The sequence below is a fragment of the Oncorhynchus tshawytscha genome, linkage group LG03, assembly GCF_018296145.1.
Source record: "Oncorhynchus tshawytscha isolate Ot180627B linkage group LG03, Otsh_v2.0, whole genome shotgun sequence".
Lineage (NCBI taxonomy): Eukaryota > Metazoa > Chordata > Actinopteri > Salmoniformes > Salmonidae > Oncorhynchus > Oncorhynchus tshawytscha.
In genome coordinates, this window is record NC_056431.1 from 24,161,552 (window position 1) to 24,186,720 (window position 25,169).

Here is a 25,169-nt window from a genome sequence, read left to right on the forward strand (position 1 = left end):
TTCCTGTCTTTCCATTTCTCCTTCAGCATGATGACAGGGAGGGCGAGAGGAAGTGGGTGGACAACCGAGGACGTGGAGGACGGGGGAACTTCCTGCGTGGCAGCAGGGGCCGTTTCATTATCCGGAAGGCCAGCGTTGGCTTACCCAACAACCACGCCAACAACAACAGCAGCCCCAAGTGGACACATGACAAGTTCCAGGTCAACGGGGGGAAGGAGAAGGGCGAGCCCCAGGAGGAGGACACAGAGCAGGACCACAAAGACCAGGAGAAGTCTGAAGACATGGAAAACGCTGAGCAGTGAGGGAGCTCAGGGAGAGAGCAACATTGTACCAGCACAGTGGAAATGTTCTACTGTCTCATGTCATCTGGGTCGTGTTGAAATGGATGAAAACGGACTGAAACTGGAGGAAAAGACTACCTGGACTTGTCCAATAACAAACACTGTCCAATAAGAAACTACCTGGACTTGTCCAATTAGAAAAGACCCTGCTCACAGGTTGGACATGGGAGAGCTTTGCCCATGCACAAATACACACATTAGGAATCAATCAGGACTCACTTTGACACAATATCTTTACTTAACATTATGTTATACCTTTGTCAGGGTATAGCTAACTTGTGTTTTATCTGCTTATAGTAGAAACACTGTTAGACAGTGAACTGCTGTGTTGGAATAGGAAATCTACGTAACCAACCTTGATAGGTTAGCGCAGTGCATTGTGGGGTGTTATGCCTCTTAGTACAGGGCTGATGCAACATTGCATAACATTTTTTTTAAACATTTTTATATCTTGACGCAAAAAAGTCACATTTTTACAGAGCATGACAGGAGGATCTTTTTGTGCCTTAGACTTAATAAAATATGTCGGACACATATTTAAATAATTAAATGACATTTGAGGCCAAACAGATGAATACTATACTAGAAGATAAACATTTTATTTATTTATTATACAGTAGTGATAAGTCGTACACTATTACACAGTAGATATCTTTTTAGACCAGTTTAGCCATCAACTGCAGAAAATACAGTATGCTATTGACTTTAGCAAGTTTTAGGATTCAACAATGTAACCTACGGATTCAAATACGTAACCTGCTGATTCAAATACGTAACATTCAACTACGTAACATGCAACTTTGCAGCATGTTTTTGGATTCTACCAGGCTAAAGTACAGCTAGAGGCAATCGAATCCCCTTTTTACATGACAACCTGTCTAATGGTCTAGACTGTATGGTTTATAGTGGTCTTGCTAGTCTAGCATCTTGCAAGTGACCCCTCTGACAATGGGACCAAATTGGGTCAAAGGTTATATTCTACAGACCTGCACTGTGGAGTGAAACAAGATGCTCACAGTCCCCTAGAAGAGCAAACAGCAGTGGTGGAAAAATTACCCAATCGTCATCCCTTAAAAGAAAATGACTCAAGTAAAAGTTGAAAGACACCCAGTAAAATTCTACTTGTGTAAAAGTCTAAAAGTATTTGATTTTAAATATACTTAAGTAACAAAAGTTAATTTAAAAAAAATATATACTTAAGTATCAAAAGTAAAAGGATAAATAATTTAAAATTCCTTATATTAATCAAACCAGACAACACCCTTTTTTTGTTTATGAAATGTATGGATAGCCAGGGGCACACTCCAACACTCAGACATCATTAACAAACAAAGCATGTGTTCTATGAGTCCGCCAGATCAGAGGCAGTAGGGTTGACCAGGGGTGTTCTCTTGATAAGTGCGTGTATTTTACTGCCCCGGGCTAAGCATTCGAAATGTAAAGAGTACTTTTGAGTTTCAGGGAAAATGTGCGGAGTGAAAAATACATTATTTTCTTTAGGAATATAGTGAAGTCAAAATTATAAACAGTAAAGTAAAGTACAGATACTCCCCCCAAAAAACTACTTAGGTAGTACTTTAAAGTATTTAAGTACTTTACACCACTGGGAAACAGAGACTGTTAAATAAAATGGCATACCCTGTCTGCAAAGTCACAATGGGCTACCTGGATGTTTATCTTGTCTAGTTTGTTGAGAATCCTCTATTGGATTGTTATGTCTTGTACATTTCAAAACAGTTAACTTGGTCTTGGGTTGGGTGTGTGTACTACTTATTAATGGCTCTATTTATAATTATTTGTAGCAATTAATGCTTCCTTTGTATATGAAGAAAAAATGGTGATTGATTATATCACGGCATTGATTAGATCATGGCACACTCAATGCTTTGATGTGATAGGTTTTCTCATTGAATGGGGACTTTTCCCCCTTGTGCAACGTCTGTTAAGTTTTGATTGCTGAGTAGTATGTGTGGGGTGCAACACAGTAAACTTTGGTTGAATATAAAATAAAATAACTTCTAAGGTATTTGAATTTGATCCAAAATGATTTGTGCTGTTCAATAAAATATAGTTTATAAAAAATTATAGAAAAAGTAGACTGTTGCACTACTTGGATTTGTATGTCTTGCTGTGGGAGGCACTACTCTTTAATGTACATGATAAATGTTGTGGTTGACACTTTCATGTTCAATTTTATGTGGTTGGGGCAATAACTTTTTTAAATGGTTCCTGTAGCCAATGTTTTTCAGATGTAAATTAAAAAGAACTTTGGTTAATTTAACATCTGTTAAATTTACTTCTGTGTTGCTTATTTTTCACATCTTTATTCAATAAGGAGTTGAAAATCTAACATTTACATTATTGACACCGGTCTATACTGTACTGGAAAGGTGAGGTTGTAAGAGCCAGAGCATAGACCACACAGTACATGAACTATACACGAAAGAGCAGAGATTTATAAGTCGTTATACTGACTGTCAGTACTGTATTCTGTGTATAGGGAAGAGAAGTGGTGAATGCTTTGATTTACAGATGTAGGATCTTAATTGGATCACTCTTTTGTTGTTGAGAATTTTACTGCACTGCAGGAAATGCAGATAAGCTTCATCCTTATTCCAAGATGGCGTAGCATTGTGTTTTCTCTTGTCTTGTGTTTTGTCTTCCTCGTTTTTTCCATATATATTTTGTATATATTTTAATCACTCTTTCCATCTAAGGACTGAATATACTTTCCTGCAACCCGCCTCACCCAATGTGGTACGGATCGGCTAATTTTATATTTTAGAACCGGAACCCCCATCAGCAGCTACTCAGTTAACTAGCTAGTAGGCAGTAAGCCACTGCTAGCGGTCTTCAAACAACCACCCCTCATCACGGTCAAATGGCCATGCTAGCCATGCTTTCCACCTGGCTACTTCTACCCCGGCCAACAGCTCTGCACCCCCCGCAGAAACCTGCCCAAGTCCCCCCCGCTTCTCCTTCACCCAAATCCAGATAGCTGATGTTCTGAAAGAGCTGCAAAATCTGGATCAATACAAAGCAGCAGGGCTAGACAACCTGGAGACTTTCATTCTAAAATTATCCGCCAAAATGGTTGCAACCCCTATTACTAGCCTGTTCAACCTCTCTTTCGTATCGTCTGAGATCCCCAAAGATTGGAAAGCTGCCGCGGTCATCCCCCTCTTCAAAGGGGCAGACAATCTAGACCTAAACTGTTATAGACCTATATCCATCCTGACCTGCCTTTCTAAAATCTTCGAAAGACAAGTTAAACAGACCACCGCCCATTTTGAATCCCACCGTACTTCTCCACTATGCAATCTGGTTTCCCGAGCTGGTCATGGGCGCACCTCAGCCACGCTCAAGGTCCTAAACAATATCATAACCGCCATCGATAAAAGACAGTACTGTGCAGCCGTCGTCATCAACCTGGCCAAGGCTTTCGACTGTCAATCACCGCATTCTTATCGGCAGACTCAATAGCCTTGGTTTCTCAAATGACTGCCTCACCTGGTTCACCAACTACTTCCCAGATAGAGTTCAATGTGTCAAATTGGAGGGCCTGTTGTCAGGACCTCTGGCAGTCTCTATGGGGGTGCCACAGTGTTTAATTCTCAGGCCGACTCTTTTCTCTGTATATATCAATGATGTCGCTCTTGCTGCTGGTGATTCTCTGATCCACCTCTAGAATATGTGGACAACTACAAATACCTAGGTGTCTGGTTAGACTGTAAACTCTCCTTCCAGACTCACATTAAGCATCTCCAATCCAAAATTAAATCTAGAATCGTATTCCTATTTCGCAACAAAGCCTCCTTCACTTATGCTGCCAAACATACCCTCGTAAAACTGACTATCCTACCGATCCTTGACTTCGGCGATGTCATTTACAAAATAGCCTCCAACACTCTACTCAGCAAATTGGATGTAGTCTATCACAGTGTCATCTGTTGTAATGGGATTCTTCTGTTGAATGAGTGGTGGACCAAAACGCAGCGTGGTTATTGTGATACATCTTTAATAAAGATGAAAATAGAACAATATACAAGAAACCGTGAAAAACCGAAAACAGCCCTATCTGGTGTAACAAACACAAAGACAGGAACAGTCACCCACAAACCCCAACACCAAACAGGCTACCTAAATATGGTTCCCAATCAGAGTCAATGACTAACACCTGCCTCTGATTGAGATCCATATCAGGCCAAACACAGAAACAGACAAACTAGACACACAACATAGAATGCCCACTCAGATCACACCCTGACCAAACAAAACATAGAAACATACAAAGCAAACTATGGTCAGGGTGTGACATCTGTTTTCTCACCAAAGCCCCATATTCTACCCACCACTGCGACCTGTATGCTCTCGTTGGCTGGCCCTTGCTAAATATTCGTTGCCAAACCCACTGGCTCCAGGTCATCTTTGAGTCTATGCTAGGTAAAACCGAGCCTTATCTCTATCAGTAGCATGCGCTCCAGCAGGTATATTTCTCTGGTCATCCCCAAAGCCAACACCCCCTTTGGCCGCCTTTCCTTCCAGTTCTCTGCCGCCAATGAATGGAACAAATTGCAAAAATCACTGAAGCTGGAGACTTAAATCTTCCTCTCTAACTTTATGCATCAGCTGTCAGAGAAGCTTACCGATCACTGTACCTGTACCCAACTACCTCATCCCCACATTGTTATTTATTTATTTATATATATGTTTTGCTCTTTTGCACCCCTATATCCCTACTTGCACATCATCATCTGCACATCTATCACTCCAGTGTTAATGCTATATTGTAATTATTTCCCCTCTACATTTCACACTACATTTGCATGCACTGTGCATAGATTTTTCTATTGTGTTACTGACTGTGTGTTTGTTTATCCCATGTGAAACTGTGTTGTTGTTTTTGTCGCAATGCCTTACCTTATCTTGGCCAGGTCGCAGCTGTAAATGAGAACTTGTTCTCAACTCGCTTACCTGGTTAAATTTTTTTTTTTTAACATAAATTCACTGAAACTACACTCTAAAACACGGTTGGCACTCCAGTTTCATTTTCACCTCATTTAGCACCTGATTTTCATGACATGGCACAAGTGAGGTTGTGGGCCTTTCCCCTTTTGCTCTCTATTGCTCCTCTATTATTCCTCATGTGGCTGTTGACATCACAGATTCCCATCACACCAACTCATTGAATACTCTTCTCCTTGAAGTTTGCGGTTGTGTAAAAAAAAAAAAAAATTAGCCTATAGTGTGTGTACTTCACTGTATTTACGGTTGGGATTATCGCTCTTCAATTGTAAAAGTTCAAAATCGCTGTTAGGATGTCTTTAACAGTGTTGCACATTTATGTACAGTCGTGGCCAAACGTTTTGAGAATGACACAAATATTAATTTTCACAAAGTCTGCTGCCTCAGTTTGTATGATGGCAATTTGCATATACTCCAGATTGTTATGAGGGGTGATCAGATGAATTGCAATTAATTGCAAAGTCCCTCTTTGCCATGCAAATGACCTGAATCCCCAAAAAACATTTCCACTGCATTTCAGCCTTGGACCAGCTGACATCATGTCAGTGATTCTCTCGTTAACACAGGTGTGAGTGTTGATGAGGACAAGGCTGAAGATCACTCTGTCATGCTGATTGACTCGAATAACAGACTGGAAGCTTCAAAAGGAGGCTGGTGCTTGGAATCATCGTTCTTCCTCTGTCAACCATGGTTACCTGCAAGGAAACACGTGCCGTCATCATTGCTTTGAACAAAAAGGGCTTCACAGGCAAGGATATTTCTGCCAGTAAGAATTTCACCTAAAAACAACCATTTATCGGATCATCAAGAACTTCAGGGAAAGCGGTTCAATTTTTGTGAAGAAGGCTTCAGGGCGCCCAAGAAAGTCCAGCAAGCGCCAGGAATGTCTCCTAAAGTTGATTCAGCTTGCAGGAATGGCAGCAGGCAGGTGTGAGTGCATCTGCACGCACAGTGAGGCGAAGACTTTTGGAGGATGGCCTGGTGTCTAGAAGGGCAGCAAAGAAGCCACTTCTCTCCAGGAAAAACATCAGGGACAGACTGATATTCCGCAAAAAGTACAGGGATTGGACTGCTGAGGACTGGGGTAAAGTCATTTTCTCTGACGAATCCCCTTTCTGATTCTTCGGGGCATCCGGAAAAAAAGCTTGTCCGGTGAAGACAAGGTGAGCGCTACCATCCCGCTACCATCCTGTGTCATGCCAAAGAATGGTACCAACACATCGTCCGAGAGCATCTTCTCCCAACCATCCAGGAACAGTTTGGTGATGAACAATGCCATTTCCAGCATAACTGAGAACCTTGCCATAAGGTAAAAGTGACAACTAAGTGGCTTGGGGAACAAAACATCAATATTTTGGGTCCATGGCCAGGAAACTCCCCAGACCTTAATCCCATTGAGAACTTGTGGTCAATCCTCAAGAGGCGGGTGGACAAACAAAAACCCACAAATTCTGACAAACTCCAAGCATGGATTATGCTAGAATGGGCTGCCAACAGTCAGGATGTGGCCCAGAAGTTAATTGACAGCATGCCAGGGCGGATTGCAGACACACACACACACACACAATTACGTCACACTGATGTACTTGACTGTCTTGTATTTTTCCCCATACAATGTGTGACAGTTACTTGTACAGCTGATGTGTGGTTATGTTCTTTTTCACCCTTGCCTATCATCTCTCTCCTTCAATTAGAAACCTGTCCCACCTGTTCTCTCTCTCTCCTTCTCTTACTCTCTCGCTTGCTCTCTCTGACCCATCCTCCTCCTGGCTGGTGGCTTGTCATGACTAGCCTGAAGTAGATGTTAATGTTTGACTAGAGGGAAGGAGGGCCCTGGCTAGCCATATATAGCTTTGCTTCTTGGGCACTGCACTCACTTTCTTTCAGTTCTCCTCCTGTAGCATATGAGGTGTCTGTCTGTCCTCTGAGGAGGAATTACCTAAAAGTCTAGAAGAGAGAATAAAGCTTTCCTAAGAAGTCATGGGTAAGTGCATTGTAACTGTGTTGTCCATTCAGTAGTGTTTACAAGGGTTTGGGGAATGTTTACAATGTCTGTCAATTAGTTACATTCAGGGCAATTGACAGGAACTCTAGCTTCGAAACTGTGTGGTCATTTTGTAATCCCAAATAATATTTGCAATTGGAGGGGATTTTAGTATACCAGATATGTAGGCCTGTTCATGTTTGTAGATTATACACCCTCTTTTTCAGAAAAGAGATAACAGAGATAATGATCTTGCTTCTTTATTATCCAGAAAGCAAAGAGTTAGTAAGTCTCTGGGTCTCCACGATACTTCTGTATTTGGTGTTGCAGGGTTTCTTCATAGCTACCATTGACATAAATGCCTAAAGCCAGGTAAACAGGTTAGCACTAGTACTAGCAGTGGCTAAGGTACATTGTTCATTATTTTCTTACTTGCAGGTTGGTTGTAGGCAATGGGTGTGTGTGGTACTGACATTTTGTTTTGTATAGTGCCTAAAAACTACTTGAACATGAACTTTTTCACTATGCCAGGGCAAATTCTAAACTGTAATTTTTGGTATCCATTTTGCTGCCCCGGTGCTGTACTGTAACCTTGCTTTACGTATGTGTTGTTCAAACACAAATATGCTACAGGAGACTGGTTTGGTTTACAAAGGCCTTGGTGTTTATTCAGAAAAAGTAAAGCTGAAATCTTTTAACAACATACCAATAGCTTTCCCCCCCCCCTATGATTTACTGCATGTTTCAAACACAATAATCTTGATGTTACCCTTTTCACACTATGCAGCCAAGCCGAGTCAAACAAGCTGGTTATTTACCATAGTTGCCAAAAAACATGCTAGAGAGAACAATGTGCAAGACCATATCCATGCCAGCACAGTACAGTTTGGATCAGCACAATAGAATGAAAAGTGTCCACGTTATCTCTCTTCCCCTCCTAATGTTTTTGAGTTACTAGACTATGGTGGTAACCTTCTAGATGTTGGGCCACATTACTTGTAATAACTGCAGTTCCTCAAGCGATATTGTTAGGTCTGTTTGAAAAGAGAATGAAACTTGCGACACCATATTCTCTTCTCCCTCCTCCTCCATTTGCGTGTCTCAGAGGTGCTGGTGCTGATGGACTTTGAGGGCATGATGGGAGATGAGATGACGGTGCAGGTGGGAGACGTGGTGACGAGTGTCACCAAGCCCAGCGAGGAGGGCTGGCTGGAAGGAGAACTGAGGGGCAAGAGGGGCATCTTCCCCGCTAACTTCGTCAAGGTACAATATGTCCATCAAGAGTTTGCCTTCAGTCCCAGGATTAGGATGAATACCATCTCAATTCAGTCAACGAAGGAAGTCAAATTAAATGATATTCTGTCAAGGAACTGAAATTCCATTATTTCAGTTTACATCCTTCCTTGACTGATTTGAAATCAATTTGACCCCAACTCTGACCAGCCTATTGTTCGTGCATTTGTCGTGTGCAATCCATTGTCTAATACTTGACTCATTAGCTTTTTCCTTGTGTGTGTTTGTGTATTTTATTTCCCACACAGGAGGTGCCAGTGTATTTGATAGGTGACAGCCAGAGGGAACCAAGAAGCCTACGGAAATGTACGTGTCACTCTCCAATGGCTTTAAACCTCCACTACCATAACGCTCTGCTTATTGTGTGTCCCATAACTTGGATCTGAAGCTTAAACTGTATCCAGATATGTTTCCCAGTCTGTCAAACACGAACCCTGTTTAGTACTGAAATGTGGAAGTGTTTTGGTTCGTGCTCATCGAGATACACGCACACTTTGTCAGCACGACAGGCTCAAACAAGTAATTAAAGGCCTTGTGTAGATATACAGCCTCGCCTGCTAGCACCAAGCTTAAATATAATGTACAAGGAAGGAACAGATCAAAACCACAGTCTACTGTTACAGCACAGTCCCTTTGAGGGACTCAATTAGTTACAACACAAAGACGCTTTGATTATTCTAGTCATGCTCTGAGTCGGGAGTCTACAAGTTATCATATTGAGACTTCTGTATTTGTTTACTTCTGAATTTCTCTACTGAATTTCTATTCATCATTAGTTTTAACTATCATTTTACAATAATAAGAGCAGTCTTGACTAATGATGTGGCTGGTACAATGCTTTGCTCATGCAGCAAGGATGATTAAGCAAACAAGGAAGTGTGAGGTGGCCTTTGCCTACAGTCCCTTGAATGAGGATGAGCTGGAGCTGGTTGTCGGGGAGACCATTGAGATCCTCAGAGAGGTACGGTGTTGCTTTTATCATTACTGACACTATCAATAGATGGGAAAACACTTGTAAACATACTAGAGAAGGAATCTCAAACAAATATCCCACAAGACAATTTAACAAGGCCCTAGACCCAAATTAGTTTGAGACCCCTGCTATAGAGTATCAGTGTAAATTAGTTTTAGGTTCTTGGAGAGAACATTAGCTGCTCTATTTCGAAAGAAATGTTTATGTTTTTGCTTCATAATTGGAGTGTCATATCATATTTACTTTCTTTGCATCATCTCTCTAATAGCAAATGCATGAGCAACCACAAATCATTTATCTTGTTTGCCTAGCTAGATATGATACTAAAATATCACCCCTCCAAAAGCTCAGATAACCAAATTGTCGCACAGACATTTCAGCAATGCATATTCATTGTGATGTTTCCCCAAGATTATGCTGAGAAATCACATTTCTCGCACACATTCCAACTTCACTTTGAGGTGTGTACAGATGTAGGATCTTAATTTCAGCCAGTTTGCTACAGCAGGAAAATAATCCTGCAACAGTAACAGGAAATGATATATATTATGTGGATCACAGGAGGTGGGTTGCACCTTAATTGGGGAGCACGGGCTCGTGGTAATGGTATCCCTGTTCCAGACATTATTATGAGCCATCCTCCCCTCATATAGCCTCCACTGATATGGATTATAATTCATGGACATTTCATAGGGGAATTTACAAACTTCTGAAACCTTTTTAAACCTCAAATACACTCTTGAGTTTTTCATTTCCTGCGTTGCAGGAAAGTTCTCCTGCAACTGGATGATCAATTGAAGATTCTACATCTGTAGATATTATGCTGACCAAACCTGTTGTGAGAATTCCTATGCATGTGGATGATTGGTGAAATATGCTCTGCTACACTGTACTATTCTTACATTTCCGTTTCTCTTTCTTTTGACTTCTCTCTCTTTTACCTCTCTCTTGTAACACTTGACAGATTGAAGATGGGTGGTGGATGGGAATGAAAAGTGGTAAAGTGGGAGCGTTTCCATCAAACTTCACCAAAGAGATATTTGTCTCTCCAAAAGGTGGGATGGGCACATTTTTCACATGGCCTTTTTTTGTTCTGAGAGTGGACTTGAATCAATATATCCTTATAGAACTTCCTTCTCAATCTTTTTCAGATGTTAAGCATAACGAGAGCAAAACCAGACCCAAACTCTCAGATACAATGTTCAGTAAAGAGGTATGGAATGCAATATAAATCAAAATACAATAAATATGGGACTTTTTCTCTCCTGAAAAACTAGTTGTGAGATGCCACTGATTAATTTAATAAATGTGTCTTTTTGTTAAGCTACCTCAGAGGACGAGTGTGAGGAACAAACCAAAAAATGGTAAGTTTCTATAGTTCTAATTCCTACTTTATGTAGGTCGTATAAATGAGTGCACTGCAATCTGAAATACATTTTAAATTGTCAAATAAAAGGCCCATCCTTGTACCACTAATCAAATTCATCCTCCTTGTGGGAGATACTTTTTGATACATTGAAGGAAACTGCAAAGCAATGTCTCCACTGAATATAGAAATGTTCTGATGTACTACAACAACAGTGAGACCTCTGCTTGTGACAAGTGTTCTATTTTTGGACCAAACTACCACTTAGGCAGGTGTCCACAAAGAACAGACAGCCACATCATTGGCATGTGACAGTCAGTAATTCCCGCAGTTGACCAAATAGGCTATGTGGGTGTGGGCCCACAGAAACTCTGACAGTAACACTGGCTTGGTGTCACCGTTTAACGTGGAAAGAGATTAATGGTTCAAATAGGTTCAAGTCAATGCTTCACAGTTCATATCCTTCTCAGAAAAATATATGGATGTATGGACTGCTATTCTTCTTCGATTGGTTAGTCACGATCAGTGGTGTAAAGTACTTCAGCAAAAATAGTTTAAAGTACTATTTAAGTCATTTTTTGGGGTATCTGTTCTTTACTATTTATATTTTTGACAACTTTTACTTCACTGCATTCCTAAAGAAAATAATGTACTTTTTACTCCATACATTTTCCCTGACAACCAAAAGTACTCGTTACATGTTGAATGCTCAGTAGGACAGGAAAATGGTCCAATTCACGCACTTATCAAGAGAACAAGTGGTCATCCCTACTGCCTCTGATCTGGCAAACTCACTAAACACAAATGCATTGTTTGTAAATGATGTCTGTTGGAGTGTACCCTGGCTATTTTAAAAACGGAGGTACATTTTAAAAACAAGACAATGGTACCGTGTAGTTTGCTTTATATAAGGAATTTGAAATTATTTATACTTTTACTTTTAATACTTAAGTATAGTTAGAACCAAATACTTTTAGACTTTTACTCAAGTAGTATTTTACTTGGAGACTTTCACATTTACTTGAGTAACTTTCTTTTTTAGGTAAACATACTTTTACGACATAATCTTAGAACCAACCTATTCCAGCCAAGCATTGCTTAGGTTCTCTTTATAACGCTCCCCTCTCTATTATGTCTACTCAGTGAAAGAATGTTGTCAAGTCATGTTCGACTACGCAGCCTTGACCGAGGACGAGTTGAATCTAAAGAAGGGAGACATTGTTACAATCATCACCAAGGTTTGGGTCTTTGTACTAATGTTGTCATACATGCTCCCCAATACAATATACTGTACCTTCATGACTTTATGCCCTTTGGGGCCAAAATCAAGAATATAATGCTCCAGTTTTGGACTAGAATAAACCTGGTTATACAATTTCATCAATATTTTTTTCTCCTCTTCAACCAGACAAGCCTGTTATGTGACTTGTGAGCAATTCCGTGAAAATATGTGCCACAATACACTAGATGACAAAGCATGCACAATTACATAAGTAGGGAAACCATCCCAAAATCTGATGGTATAAATTATATTCCAAATTACAGTGGTGTAAAGTAACTACATTAAGTAAAAATACTTTGAAGTACTACTTAAGTGTTTTTTTGGGGTATCTGTACTTTACTTGACTATTTATATTTTTTAACAACTATTACTTTTACTCCACTACATTCCTAAAGAAAATATGTACTTTTTACTCCCATACATTTTCATTGACACCCAAAAGTACTTGTTACATTTCAAATGCTCAGGTAGGACAACAATGTAGTCCAATTTACGCATCTTCAGTATCAATATAATGTGTTGTCATACCTACTGCCTCTGATCTGGCGGACTCACAAAAAAAAGAATACTCTGCTTGTTAATTATGTCTGACTGTTGGAGTGTGCCATTAGTGGTCTATAAAACAAATAATTATATATATACACAGTACCAGTACCAGTACCAGGCACACATACTCATTCAAGGGTTTTTCTTTATTTTGACTATTTTTTACATTGTAGAATAGTAGTGAAGACATCAAAACTATGAAATAACACATATAGAATAATGTAGTAGCCAAAAAAGTGTTAGACAAATCAAAATATATTTTATATTTCAGATTAATTTATTAATTTACCTTTATTTAACTAGGCAACAAATTCTTATTTTCAATGACGGCCTAGGAACAGTGGGTTAACTGCCTGTTCAGGGGCAGAACGACAGATTTGTACCTTGTCAGCTTGGGGATTTGAACATGAAACCTTTCGGTTACTAGTCCAGCGCTCTAACCACTAGGCTAGATTCTTCAAAGTAGCCACCGTTCGCCTTGATGACAGCTTTGCACACTCTTGGCAAGGAGAAACGACAGTCCATCATTACACTTTTTTGGTTCCTACATGAGTCCATATGTGTTATTTCATAGTTTTGATGTCGTCACTATTATTCTACATTGTAGAAAATAGTTTAAAAAAAAGAAAAACCCTTGAATGAGTAGGTGTGTCCAACCTTTTGACTGGCGCTGTTTAAATAAAAGAGAGAATTGTGCTGTCTGGTTTGCTTAAAATAAGGAATTTGATGTCTAGCATTTACTTTCACTTTTTATTTTTACTCAAATATTTCAATTGAATACTTTTTCCAAAAACTGTACTTAAGTATATTCAAAACCAAATACCTTTAGACTTTTACTCAAGTAGTATTTTACTGGGTGACCTTTACTATCATTTTATATTAAGGTATCTTTACTTTTACTCAAGTATGATATTTGAGTACTTTTTTCCACCACTGCTAAATTATAAGTGGAAAAGGGAAGTTTATGATAACTTTAAAGATCAAATAATAGTGTCTACTGTGGGCAATGACCATGCTTCCCCTGACCCTCTGTTAACCTCTCAGATGTTCAGATTACTTGTCGTTTTATGATCTGTGTGTAGTTCTTTGAGTTGCTCTTTACACAATCTCTTCTTCTGAAGGAAACAGAGGACGAGGGCTGGTGGGAGGGAGAGATGAACGGACGCAGAGGTTTTTTCCCCGACAACTTCGTCATGGTGATACCGACGATCGACGGTCTCCAAGTGAGTTAGAGCAGGGAATGAGGGAAACATTCCCAGTGATAGTCTCACTGTAGCCCTTTGAATGGGAATTTCCCCCACACATTCCATGGGGGTTTAGCCATTACATTACACTGACCTAAGCAGCTATGACACCAACCAGTAATGAACATGAGCTATTTATTAGACCGCAACAGGTCAATAAAAACAAATCCCCCTATCTACAGTTGGCTAACAAAAAAAGACATTCTCAGTCAAGTTTTTCTTATATTTTTTATATAACCTTTGTTTAACTAGACAAGTCAGTTAAGAACAAATTCTTATTTACAATGACAGCAGGTTAACTGCCTTGTTCAGTTAACCTGTTGACCTTGTCAACTCAGGGATTCATCTAGCCACCTTGCGGTTACTGGCCAAATGCTCTATCCACTAGGCTACCTGTCAACCTTTACTTAACTAACTTATAAAGATTTCTGACTCAAAAATCTCTTCAACATCTGCAGTTTAGGAGTCACTGACTTTACATTTCCGACTGTGGAAAAAGTGTGTTAGTTTATTTTGAATTGTATTACTTTTATATATATATATTTTTTTTAAATAAAACAATAAAAGACTATACGAATGGCCGCTCGCGTCAATAGGTGCTCTAATCAGTGGGTGTGTGTTGCAGCATATATGCAGCAAAGAGAGACTGAGCCAACCTGTTGTGTTTTCCGTTGCTTTTCCTACAGTCTGGAAGCACCAGCCAACCACCTGCGCGCCGTGGCACGGAAAGACGCTCAGGTAAATACAGCAACTTCCTGTTTTAACAGAGAGACCAGTGCCACAGCATATACTGTTACACCAGTTAGTCCTTGACACCAATATGACAGTACAGAATGTCTTGTGATTTAGATGCTGACGATGGAGCTTATGAGGTGTAACATAATAACTGGTGCAACATTAATATACTGTGACACCCATAGAGATCCTATTAGTATTAGTGTGTTAGTATTTTAATTCCTAATTCTATGGTGACACCAATCTGTGACACACCGATATGACAACATAGATTGTCTTGTGATTTAGAGATGCTAATGGGAGCTGTTGTTGGCTACGGTTGCTACTGTTTTCACCTACGGTGGTGCGTGTTCAGTCTGGCACGGTGTTCATGTTTTAGGGTGTGTGAGGTTGTTGCTTTAGCAGCTGAATATGAGATTTTGTGTGGTCCAAATTGCTTCCTGAATATTTCAAAATCAAGGTCTTTGCATTTTACAGATACTGTTCTTGTGGATGGAAAACAGACATTAACATAGGCAAGTCACAAAAATGTTTTAATACTCAGCATGTGTGAGTATGGCGACCCTAAGGGTCAAATTAGCTTTTAAAATTGAGTGACAACGGCACATCCACTCTGCCTGTCTGTCTGTCGACTGTCTGTAACTGAACTACAATTAGGTTTTTATTAGCAAACCAAGCCACAGACACACTCACATTTCCTCAGTCCAGGCTACATAGGCAAAACTTATGTAAGTGAAAATCTACCTAAAGAGCAATATAACACAGGAAAGCCCCAGAATACTCAGCGATTTCGGCATCAAATTCACACAACCACAGCTATGTTAACGGATGTCCCTGGTAACAGGTTAGATGTAGTTTGTAGTTTGTATGATGTAAATGAAAGCTCCCAATCATCCCTATTTCAGATGCTCGTTTTTATTGCTTCTCAATTATCTATAGCTATGCATCATACAATGAAGTTGGGTAGCATAACTGATTGTTCATTGTTGAAGTTTCAAAGCTGTTTCAATTAGACCTCTCTTGACCTGCTATCTATGTGGTGTATCTCGAAGACACAGTTCCCTTTTGAGTTTTTATGACCGTATGTTGTTCAATGAAGGAATAGACCCACTGGGCACACCACGTCATTTCAATGTGGATAATACGTTGTCAGTGCCATTCAAAATTATGAACAGATTATTGCAGCAATTGTGAGGATCTCCACAGACCTGCGACAACCTATGCATGCTATCTATAACATAAGAAGAAATGTACAGTTTCAGTAACCTCACAGCGACCAAACATGGTTGTGTTAATCATTTTAAGGATGAATGTTACATTAGTTTGTAAGATAGACTTAACTTTTACTGTATTACAAAAGGTAATATTGAATTGTGCTTGGTTGATATAAAGAGAGAAGCGTGCCGTCTGGTTTGCTTAAAATAAGGAATTTGATGTCTAGCATTTACTTTTACTTTTTACTTTTACTCAAATATGACAATTGAATACTTTTTCCACCACTGAACTTACGTTACATTCAAAACCAGATACTTTTAGACTTTTACTCAAGTAGTATTTTACTGGGTGACTTTCACTTTTACTTGAGTCATTTTCTATTAAGGTACCTTTACTTCTACTCATGAATGACAATTTAGTACTTTTTCCACCACTGCATTGTAGAATAATAGTGGAGACATCAAAACTATGAAATAACACATATAGAATCATGTAGTAACCCAAAAAGTGTTCAACAAATCAAAATATATTTTATATTTGATATTCTTCAAAGTAGCCACCCTTTGCCTTGATAACAGCTTTGCTCACTCTTAGTGTGACTAGCTTCATGAGGCAGTCACTTGGAATGCATTTCAATTAACAGGTGTGACTTGTTAAGTTCATTTGTGGAATTTCTTTCCTTCTTAATGTGTTTGAGCCAATCAATTGTGTTGTGATAAAGTAGGGGTGGTATACAGAAGATAGCCCTATTTGGTAAAAGACCAAGTCCATATCATGGCAAGAACTGCTCAAATAAGCACAAAGAAATGACAGTCCATCATTACTTTAAGACATGAAGATCAGTCAATCCCATAACATTTCAAGAACTTTGAACATTTCTTCAAGTGCAGTCGCAAAAACCATCAAGCGCTACGATGAAACTGGCTCTCACGAGGACCGCCACAGGAAAGGAAGACCCAGAGTTACCTCTGCTGCAGAGGATATGTTGATTAGAGTTACCAGCCTCAAATAAATGCCCAAATAAATGCTTCACAGAGTTCAAGTAACAGACACATCTCAACATCAACTGTTCATTGTAGAAGGTGTGAATCAGGCCTTCATGGATGAATTGCTGCAAAGAATCCACTACTAAAGGACACCAATAACAAGAAGAGACTTGCTTGGGCCAAAAAACACAATCAATGGACATTAGACCGGTGGAAATCTGTCCTTTAGTCTGATGAGTCAAAATGTGCGATTTTTGGTTCCAACCGCCGTGTCTTTGTTAAACGCAGAGTAGGTGAACGGATGATCTCCGCATGTGTGGTTCCCACCGTGAAGAATGGAGGAGGAAGTGTGATGGTGTGGGGGTGCTTTGCTGGTGACAATGTCTGTGATTTATTTAGAATTCAAGGCGCACATGTCTACCACAGCATTCTGCAGCGATACACCATCCCATCTGGTTTGCACTTAGTGGGGCTATTATTTGTTTTTCAACGGGACAGTGACCCAACACACACCTCCAGGCTGTGTATGGGCTATTTGACCAAGAAGGAGAGTGATGGAGTGCTGCATCAGATGACCTAGCCTCCACAATCACCTGACCTCAACCAAGTTGAGATGGTTTGGGATGAGTTGGACTGCAGAGTGAAGGAAATCGATGAACAAGTGCTCAGAATATGTGGGAACTCCTTCAAGACTGTTAGAAAAGCATACCTCATTAAGCTGTTTGAGAGAATGCCAAGAGTGTGCAAAGCTGTCATCAAGGCAAAGGGTGGCTACTTCGGAGAATCTAAAATCTAAAATATATTTTTTGGTTACAGCACCAGTCAAAAGTGTGGACACTCCTTCTCATTCAAGGGTTTTTCTTTATTTGTACTGCTTTCTACATTGTATAATACTACTGAAGACATCAAAACTATGTGTTATTTCATAGTTTTGATGTCTTCAGTAGTATTATACAATGTAGAAAGCAGTACAAATAAAGAAAAACCCTTGAATGAGAAGGAGTGTCCAAACTTTTGACTGGTGCTGTAAGCAGGACTTGGTTAAAACCCTGGACGGGCGATCAAAGCTATATGTGAGTTATCCAGTAGGAGGTGCTGCCTAGCCAAATGATCTGGCATTGTTTTAAAGTTACAAATTCAACTTATTTTATGTTGAGATTTGGTGATGACATAATCATGTGGTTGTAATTTCACCCTCAAAACAACAGTTTACGAGGATTACTTTTTTCAAATCCAATGTCGTTTCCATGTAGATTCCGTGTCACAATACGCTGACAAATGAGATTGAAACAACATTGATTCAACCAGTTAGTTCCCAGTGGGGAGGGATATACAGCTTGTGTCACATGTTTTGCCTTAAACAGTAAAGAGGATGTGAGAGTCCAATCTTGAGACTGTCAGTGCCACACATAGCAGGATGTGGTGCACAGGCAGGTTTTATCTGAGGGCACGAGATCTTGTTTCAAACACACACTTCTGCTGAAGGTGCACATTGTGTTTAAGACGCTAACTGTTAGTTAGCTGTTAGGCTGGATGTTTCCTCCCAGCTTTAAATAAATGAAGCCTTTCTAATTGAATACGAAGGGTACACAACATTAAGATGCAATATTTCAATCACGTCATTTATTTTTAATGATACAATCAGAGCACAAATACTCAAAGGAAGCTTGTTATTGCTACATGGCCCCTTTGACATTTTGAGGCGCTCACTCTCGCTGAACATTCACAAACGTTCATATCTGGTGTGCATGAGTTTGTGTTCAAACATTAAGAGGCCTAACAGTCATTTGGAGATAATATCATCCCAACTCAAAACAATCTCAGCCAGAGTCAAGCCTCTGCATTGAGTCCCTGCACCCCACCCCATCGCTCCCACTACTCCATTGGCGTCTAGTGTCACTGGGGGGTTGCAGATATGTCACAGGAAGTCCTACACCATGATGGAGAGGGGGTGTAATACAGTACGTCACATGACCTGGCTGAGATGCCTTGGAGGAAGCCAGGGGGTGGGGGACCGTAGAGAGCTCTGTCTGTCACAGTGGCTTTTCACAAGTGGCCCAAGCAGCAACTCTGCAACAACTCTAGTGCTTCACATTGGTGGAAGGGCTTGGTCAGGGAGTTTTACGTGTGTTTTGAAGAAGGTAGGCTCTATTCTCATTGATTTGCTATTGGTACTCTTAGTCTGTGGAATTCATCATCACCAGTCACTTTTCGTGGTTTATTGTCTTACATGTCAGCATGACACTCAGCATGTTCTTCCTCTGTATCTTGAGAGATGTGCTAAAAGCTATAATGCAGATTCATGTTGTTATTGACTTAGCTGTTTTGTGGTCAGTTCCCTTAACTGCACTCTAGTTGATCATTTCTCGTTTTTGATTAAACACTATAATTGCTTGGTTAACTCTTAATGGTAATTGAGAGGCAGAATATTGTGCTTTGTCAAAAGACAATCCCATAAGTCTATTATACATACTGTAGCTGTTCACACTTGAGGGATCTCCTTTATGATAAATCAGTTATTTCCACCCTCAAGCCAAGGCCTTCTCAAGGGAGACTCATGGGAACAGCAACTACAGTATTTTGGATTCTGTAGGATTCTATTGGACACAGCTGTGACCTAGCCTGCTCCTATGACATGCAGCATCTTGGCTTCCCATGCCACTATACTGGTTGGAATTTCTTCAAACTCAAATGGAAGAAAATTAACAATGATTCTGCCCTACATGAATATGAATTTGCATTTCAATTAAATTATGTTAAATTCATTTTTGCAGAGAATGATTAACCCCGGAGGTCTGGGTCTTGATGCTGTTGTACACTCACCGTTCTCATGGCAAAGAGAACAACACACCAGTGGCAAGATAGATAGCTGTGGCCGTGTATAATATGGTGTGAATTCTGTGCTCTAATGTTCTTTTAGTCAAGGCAGAGGGTTCAGCGATGGAGAAGAGCAGCCTTGCAAAAGCAAAAGGTAAGATACAGCATGTTGATACTGTTCAATTAAAGAACAGTTTTACTGTATTTGCAGTCTCATTTAACCAGATGTTGTATTACATTATACTTCAAAATACAGAGGAGATGATGCTTCACAATTGCAAAGAGGTGTGTGTTGTTAATAAGTACTTACGAGTACCGTTTGCTTACTACCAGCAATGCTTAAATGTGCACATGTGCATACAGATGAGAAACCAGAGACTAAAGACCTGAGAAGCAACCCTCCAACCAAAGTCAAGCTCCCTGCTCCAAGTAGACCTGCACTACCACCTCCAGTGAAGCACAAGCCTCAGAAGTTCGGTTGTAGCAAGTGAGTGACTCTAGAACATCCATTTTTTGTCTCAGTCAACACCAACCATTTGGGTAGAGTATGGAGGTATAGTAGTGCCAACATAAATGCAATCTTAATCCAATGTTGACACTAATATCACTCCATAGTATCAAGTATGAACGTTAATAGTGAGACTTGTAAAATAAGGATTTCTTCATGAAGCATCGCTTTCAGACTTTTCTACGGATCAGAATGGACAAATAGGGCACTCATATGGAAGCCTTAGTAGTTATATATTTTCAAAAGCCAAATGATAAGAAAGCAAAAGGTCTCTGTCAAGACAGGAACTGTTTGTTCTCTTTAAACTGGCAAGGAAGGAGAGTGTGGAGGAGAGTTTTGGTTGGTGCCTAGGTTACTATAGCACATAGTCTTCATGTCTTGACGCTGAATTGCCAGGATTCCCAAACCTTGAGCGGTGCACTGGAAACTCTGGGATGAGTCCGCGTGTGCCTAAACAGACGAGAGCAGCCCATTTCCTTCTTCCTGAACAAACACACACGACTGGGAAAACAAAAAGGGCCGTCTTTACCAAGGGGAAATTGACGAATAAAAAGACTTTCGGATTGTTCTTTCTAAATAAACTGTCACACATTTGAGATTATAAACTTAAACTTTCACAAATTTGAGATTATACTTGCAAAGGTCAAACAAGTTTGTATATTTTATTAAAAGCTATGGACGTCTTTTGGTTTGTTCTAGTGAGGGTGTGGACGATGAAAGGAGAAGTCTTAATGCTTGGCTAAACATAAACTCACTGAGGTTTCAATATGCAGTGCATCAGCACCTGCCTCTAAGACCTTGCAAGAGGAAACAGGATACCACTTTTCCCACACTGTACCACAGCAATTGTCATCCACTGATAATCTCAACAGTAGAAAATGAAGCATCTCTTTCAGTTTTCTCTCTCTACATCAGAGCAATTTGGGTCAAGTTAACCTTATGAATCAACCAGTGTAGGCCTGAAAGAATGAATGTTTAACTTCTCTGAAATTATTTTTTCTCCCATTAGAGCCAATGGCGATCTCCCTCCCCTTTCACCAAAATGTACAGAGGAGAGCAACTCGGACCAGTTTGACGGAGTGGAGGTGTCCCCTGAGAAACTGAGTCACCCCACAGCCAACAGAGCCAAACCCCCACAGAGACGACCCCCATCTGCCCTCGTCACCGGTCCACAGGTATGGCAACAATATACCATACTGTATTATTATCAATATTATTATGGTACAGAATGCACCTCTGTACAGTGTACATATTATGACATACTAGGAACAGAAGCGTTTCGCTAAACCCACAATAATATTGACTAAATATGTGTATACGACCAATAAAATTGTATTTGATTTGATTTAGGACAGATCGCATATTAGGACAGAGTCACACATCCATGGACGTTGTCAGAGTCACTTTGAGTTAGTATCGTTGTCATATGTGTGGACACACCACACAGTTACGTTTCCTTCTGAGACCACATGGAGACAATGACACATGACACATGACACATCACATGACAGTAGACCCACAACCCCTAGGTTATCATAGCGATGATGATACAATCCCTGATTTGTCTAGTGTCATGACGCCACCAGTCTATATCTGCCCAAAGGTGCACGTTGTACTCCACATCCCCTCTGAAACCACAGGGGGCAGTGTGGCCCAACACTCATCATGCAGCGACATTATGAACTGACAACCCCAGGTTAACATAAAGATGATGATACATTCTCGGGTTAGTCTGATGTAATTTTCTAATGTCACGCCACAAGTACATATCTGCCTAGAGGAATCACTGTCAACACAGTCATAGGGGCATATCAGTGGAGAATAGTGGCCCTTGTTAGATTTCATTCCTCCAGAGTTTCCCTGAAGACTGTTTGTTCGTGTGACGTGGCCCATCTGGCCCACTAAGTCTTTACTCACCCGCCCAGAGAGAGAGAGAGAGAGATGGCCTGTTCATAAGTGGCTTGACAAGTTGCATGCCATGAAGGGTTAGCGAGGCCATGATGTGAGGAATGACTCTTAAAAAGGAATCGTCATTAAGGTCATGGTTGTTGTTCTAACCCTAGGCTCTGAGTGGCAGGGACCAGACAGATGCAGAAAAATCGCCTAAACTGCTGAAGGTTTGCAAAATTGACTTTGATTCCATATTCATGAATACTCTATCATCATGTTAGGCCTTGTTGGCAAGTACGTAGAACACAAAATTAACATCACGTCAATGTATCTCTCTCAAAGTATCAATTAGCCACAAAGTAACAACTGACTTTAAATAAGATTACTGAGATTGAATAGATTTAATATAAAAGTGTTTGAATCCTAGACCTGTCAATCCTTGACAAAACATTGAGATACCTTGCCTAAACATTGCAGGTTGCAGAAAGTCATTCACCACCATCCAAGCCTGAACATCCTCCCAAGAATCCGGTAGTCTCCGGTAATCCGGTAATCTCCAGGCTAGCGCTACCCAAGGTTATAGTGGAGGCTAGGGCAGCCCAGGAGGAGAAGCCTTGTCTGGACAGCCTACAAGCTGAGGTCAGGGCACTGAAGATTGCTCTGGAGCTGCTGCAAAACAGACACGAGTAAGTAGTATTACCCATTTATTCAGACTTCTAGATAACCAGGGGAAAAACTTGAGGAATCAGGTACATTAACCCATTTGTTCAGTTGTTCCACCAAGCTATTTTCAACTATTTTGATAAAAGGCATAATCTACCGCACACTCAAAAACGATTAGTGAAGGTGCTGGAGGCAAAATGTAAAACTAGAAAGACAGGAAAAAGTCCCTGCACACATCCAGTCAGATCTCTCCTAGCCTGGTTAAACCAGACTGAATGCTGGACTCACCATTGTTGAAACACTTCAGTATGTGTTAACCAGGCTACATTTCTCCTGCCAAAAATGTAAACCATTCCTTCATTTTCTGACTCTTCTTTGACCTCTTAGTGATCTATTATATATATATATATATATATATATATATATATATATATATATATATATATATATATATATATATTTATATATATATATGTATATATATATATATTTATATTTATATATATATATATATATATGTATATATATATATATATTTATATGTATGTATATGTTCTTTCCTTCTAGACAAGACATACAGGAACTGAAAGAGGGACTGAGAGACGAGAGAAACAAACGTGTGGCTCTGCAGGTACGTGGAATATTTACAGTGAGCTCCAAAAGTATTGGGACAGTGACACATTTTTAGTTGTTTTGGCTCTGTACTCCAGCAATTTAAATTTGAAACAATACCATGACTATGAGGTTAAAATGCAAACCGTCAAATATTGCACAAATATCTCACAAATAGTACACCCCCAGAACATGCTAACCTCCCCTGTTATTGAAATAAATAGTGAGAGGCTAGCATGTCTTGTTTTGAGCATGCAGTGGAACAGACAATGTTTGGAGCATAAACACAAGCTTTTGATTTCGCTGAATATTAACACAACGTTTCCCCTGTGCAGGAGGAAGTACATGGTCTTAGGACTAAAGATTCAACCTAACTGACACCATGACCGGGCAGTACGTCTAAGTAAGGCTCTGCTATGTCATTCCCTTGAACACAAACTTGAAAGGGAATTCAAATGTTCCTGACGTTGGAGTGCAAGAGGGGATGGAAAGGATGCATATCTGCTTCCTCTGCAGACATACCAGCTGAGGCCACATTAAGGCCTGGAATCAATCCGTATCCCTGAAGTATCGTGGAAGATCCCCTTTATAGCTTGATAAAAACATTTGAAGGCAATGTTCCCGCATTTGCATTTACGGTAAACACTGCATTGGAAATTACCTTTGAAGGGATACTTTGGGATTTTGGAAAGTCTACTTCCCCGGATTCAGATGAACCCGTGGATACCATTTTCATGTCCCTGCGTGCAGTCAGAAGGAATTTTCTAACTAGTGTAAGCGCAATTTCTAACTAGCGTTGGTGCAATGACCTGAAGTATCTACTACCATGCTAGTAGACACCGTAGACTTCCAGCCATTGCTAGTTAGCATAGTTTGCATTGGCTCGCAAAACTACCTCTATCCTTGAGTTTATCTGACTCTGGGGAAATACACAAAGGTCTTCATTGTCAAAATCACAAAGTTTAACTTCACACTTTAACACGGACCTTCCGCGATACTTTTGCGATAACGATTGAATCCAGCCCTAGATTGTGGTCAGCCATTTTGTTTGAGGGCATTCTGGACTTGATTGGCAAGGGACCAAGTGAATCGACCAAAATGCTTTGTATACATCGACCAAAATACTTGCCGGGATTCAACTCAAGGTGGGTTACAGTGTAGTGCACAATACAACTGACAATGTGTCTTTTAAGGGACTTTTCTCCAATGTTTACATGGTAAATGCTGCACACGTTGGACCAAGCCTAAATCACTTTTAAAAGTATGTTGTAGTGTGGCGTGCTTTAACACGCCTTGCATTGAATCCCGGCCTTTGGGTAGAAAATGTGTTTTATTTTATATTGATGATATTGTAAATTTCATTGAAAGAACAACATCACCCAACAATACAGAGGACTGGTTTTATACATTGAATGTGGGCTATGTTTCTCAGTGCTTATTTTTCTCTGAAAGCATATTTCTTATTTTTTGGGGTATGTTTGGGAATATTTTGAAGCATAGTGTTTGGGGAACATGAGTCAACTGAACAAACTACTTGTACATTTTGTGCAAACTGCCATTGTATATAAGAGTAACTATTTTGTGCCTTTTTTAAAATATTAAATATTACTTGTCCAAAATACTCCAGTGATTTAGCAAGCAATATTTTGCAACTAGTCTGCAATGCTGCATGTGTCCATAGGGAGGCAC

The 25,169-nt window shown here is 40.0% G+C and overlaps 2 protein-coding genes across 4 annotated transcripts in view; both read left to right on the top strand.

Moving 5' to 3' along the window:
* LOC112246620 (thyroid hormone receptor-associated protein 3-like) overlaps positions 1-1,476 on the top strand; it is a 32,226-nt gene extending 30,750 nt beyond the window's left edge. For 2 of the 3 annotated variants that reach the window (XM_024415062.2, XM_024415063.2), the window contains one exon: positions 27-1,476. In XM_024415062.2, coding sequence (XP_024270830.1) covers positions 27-302 — 276 coding nt within the window. In that variant the 3' untranslated portion in view covers positions 303-1,476. The remainder of the gene's footprint in view (positions 1-26) is intronic. The other variant, XM_024415064.2, reaches the window with a different exon arrangement.
* Positions 1,477-7,187: 5,711 nt separating this feature from the next.
* On the top strand, positions 7,188-25,101 carry LOC112246550 (CD2-associated protein-like). The gene is made up of 17 exons (XM_024414946.2): positions 7,188-7,350; positions 8,456-8,613; positions 8,892-8,949; positions 9,495-9,604; positions 10,581-10,671; positions 10,768-10,829; positions 10,941-10,980; positions 12,126-12,220; positions 13,932-14,033; positions 14,741-14,792; positions 19,911-19,961; positions 20,171-20,294; positions 21,325-21,490; positions 22,379-22,432; positions 22,683-22,891; positions 23,436-23,499; positions 23,816-25,101. The coding sequence occupies exons 1-17, from the start codon at positions 7,347-7,349 to the stop codon at positions 23,852-23,854; spliced, it is 1,479 nt and encodes a 492-aa protein (XP_024270714.2). The 5' UTR covers positions 7,188-7,346; the 3' UTR covers positions 23,855-25,101.
* Positions 25,102-25,169: the final 68 nt, after the last annotated feature.

Excerpts from the sequence above, each read along its gene's own strand:
- LOC112246550 (XM_024414946.2), top strand. Across the intron at positions 8,614-8,891 it reads TCCCCGCTAACTTCGTCAAG|GAGGTGCCAGTGTATTTGAT; the intron begins GTACAATATGTC and ends TTTCCCACACAG. Across the intron at positions 10,981-12,125 it reads GAGGAACAAACCAAAAAATG|TGAAAGAATGTTGTCAAGTC; the intron begins GTAAGTTTCTAT and ends ATGTCTACTCAG.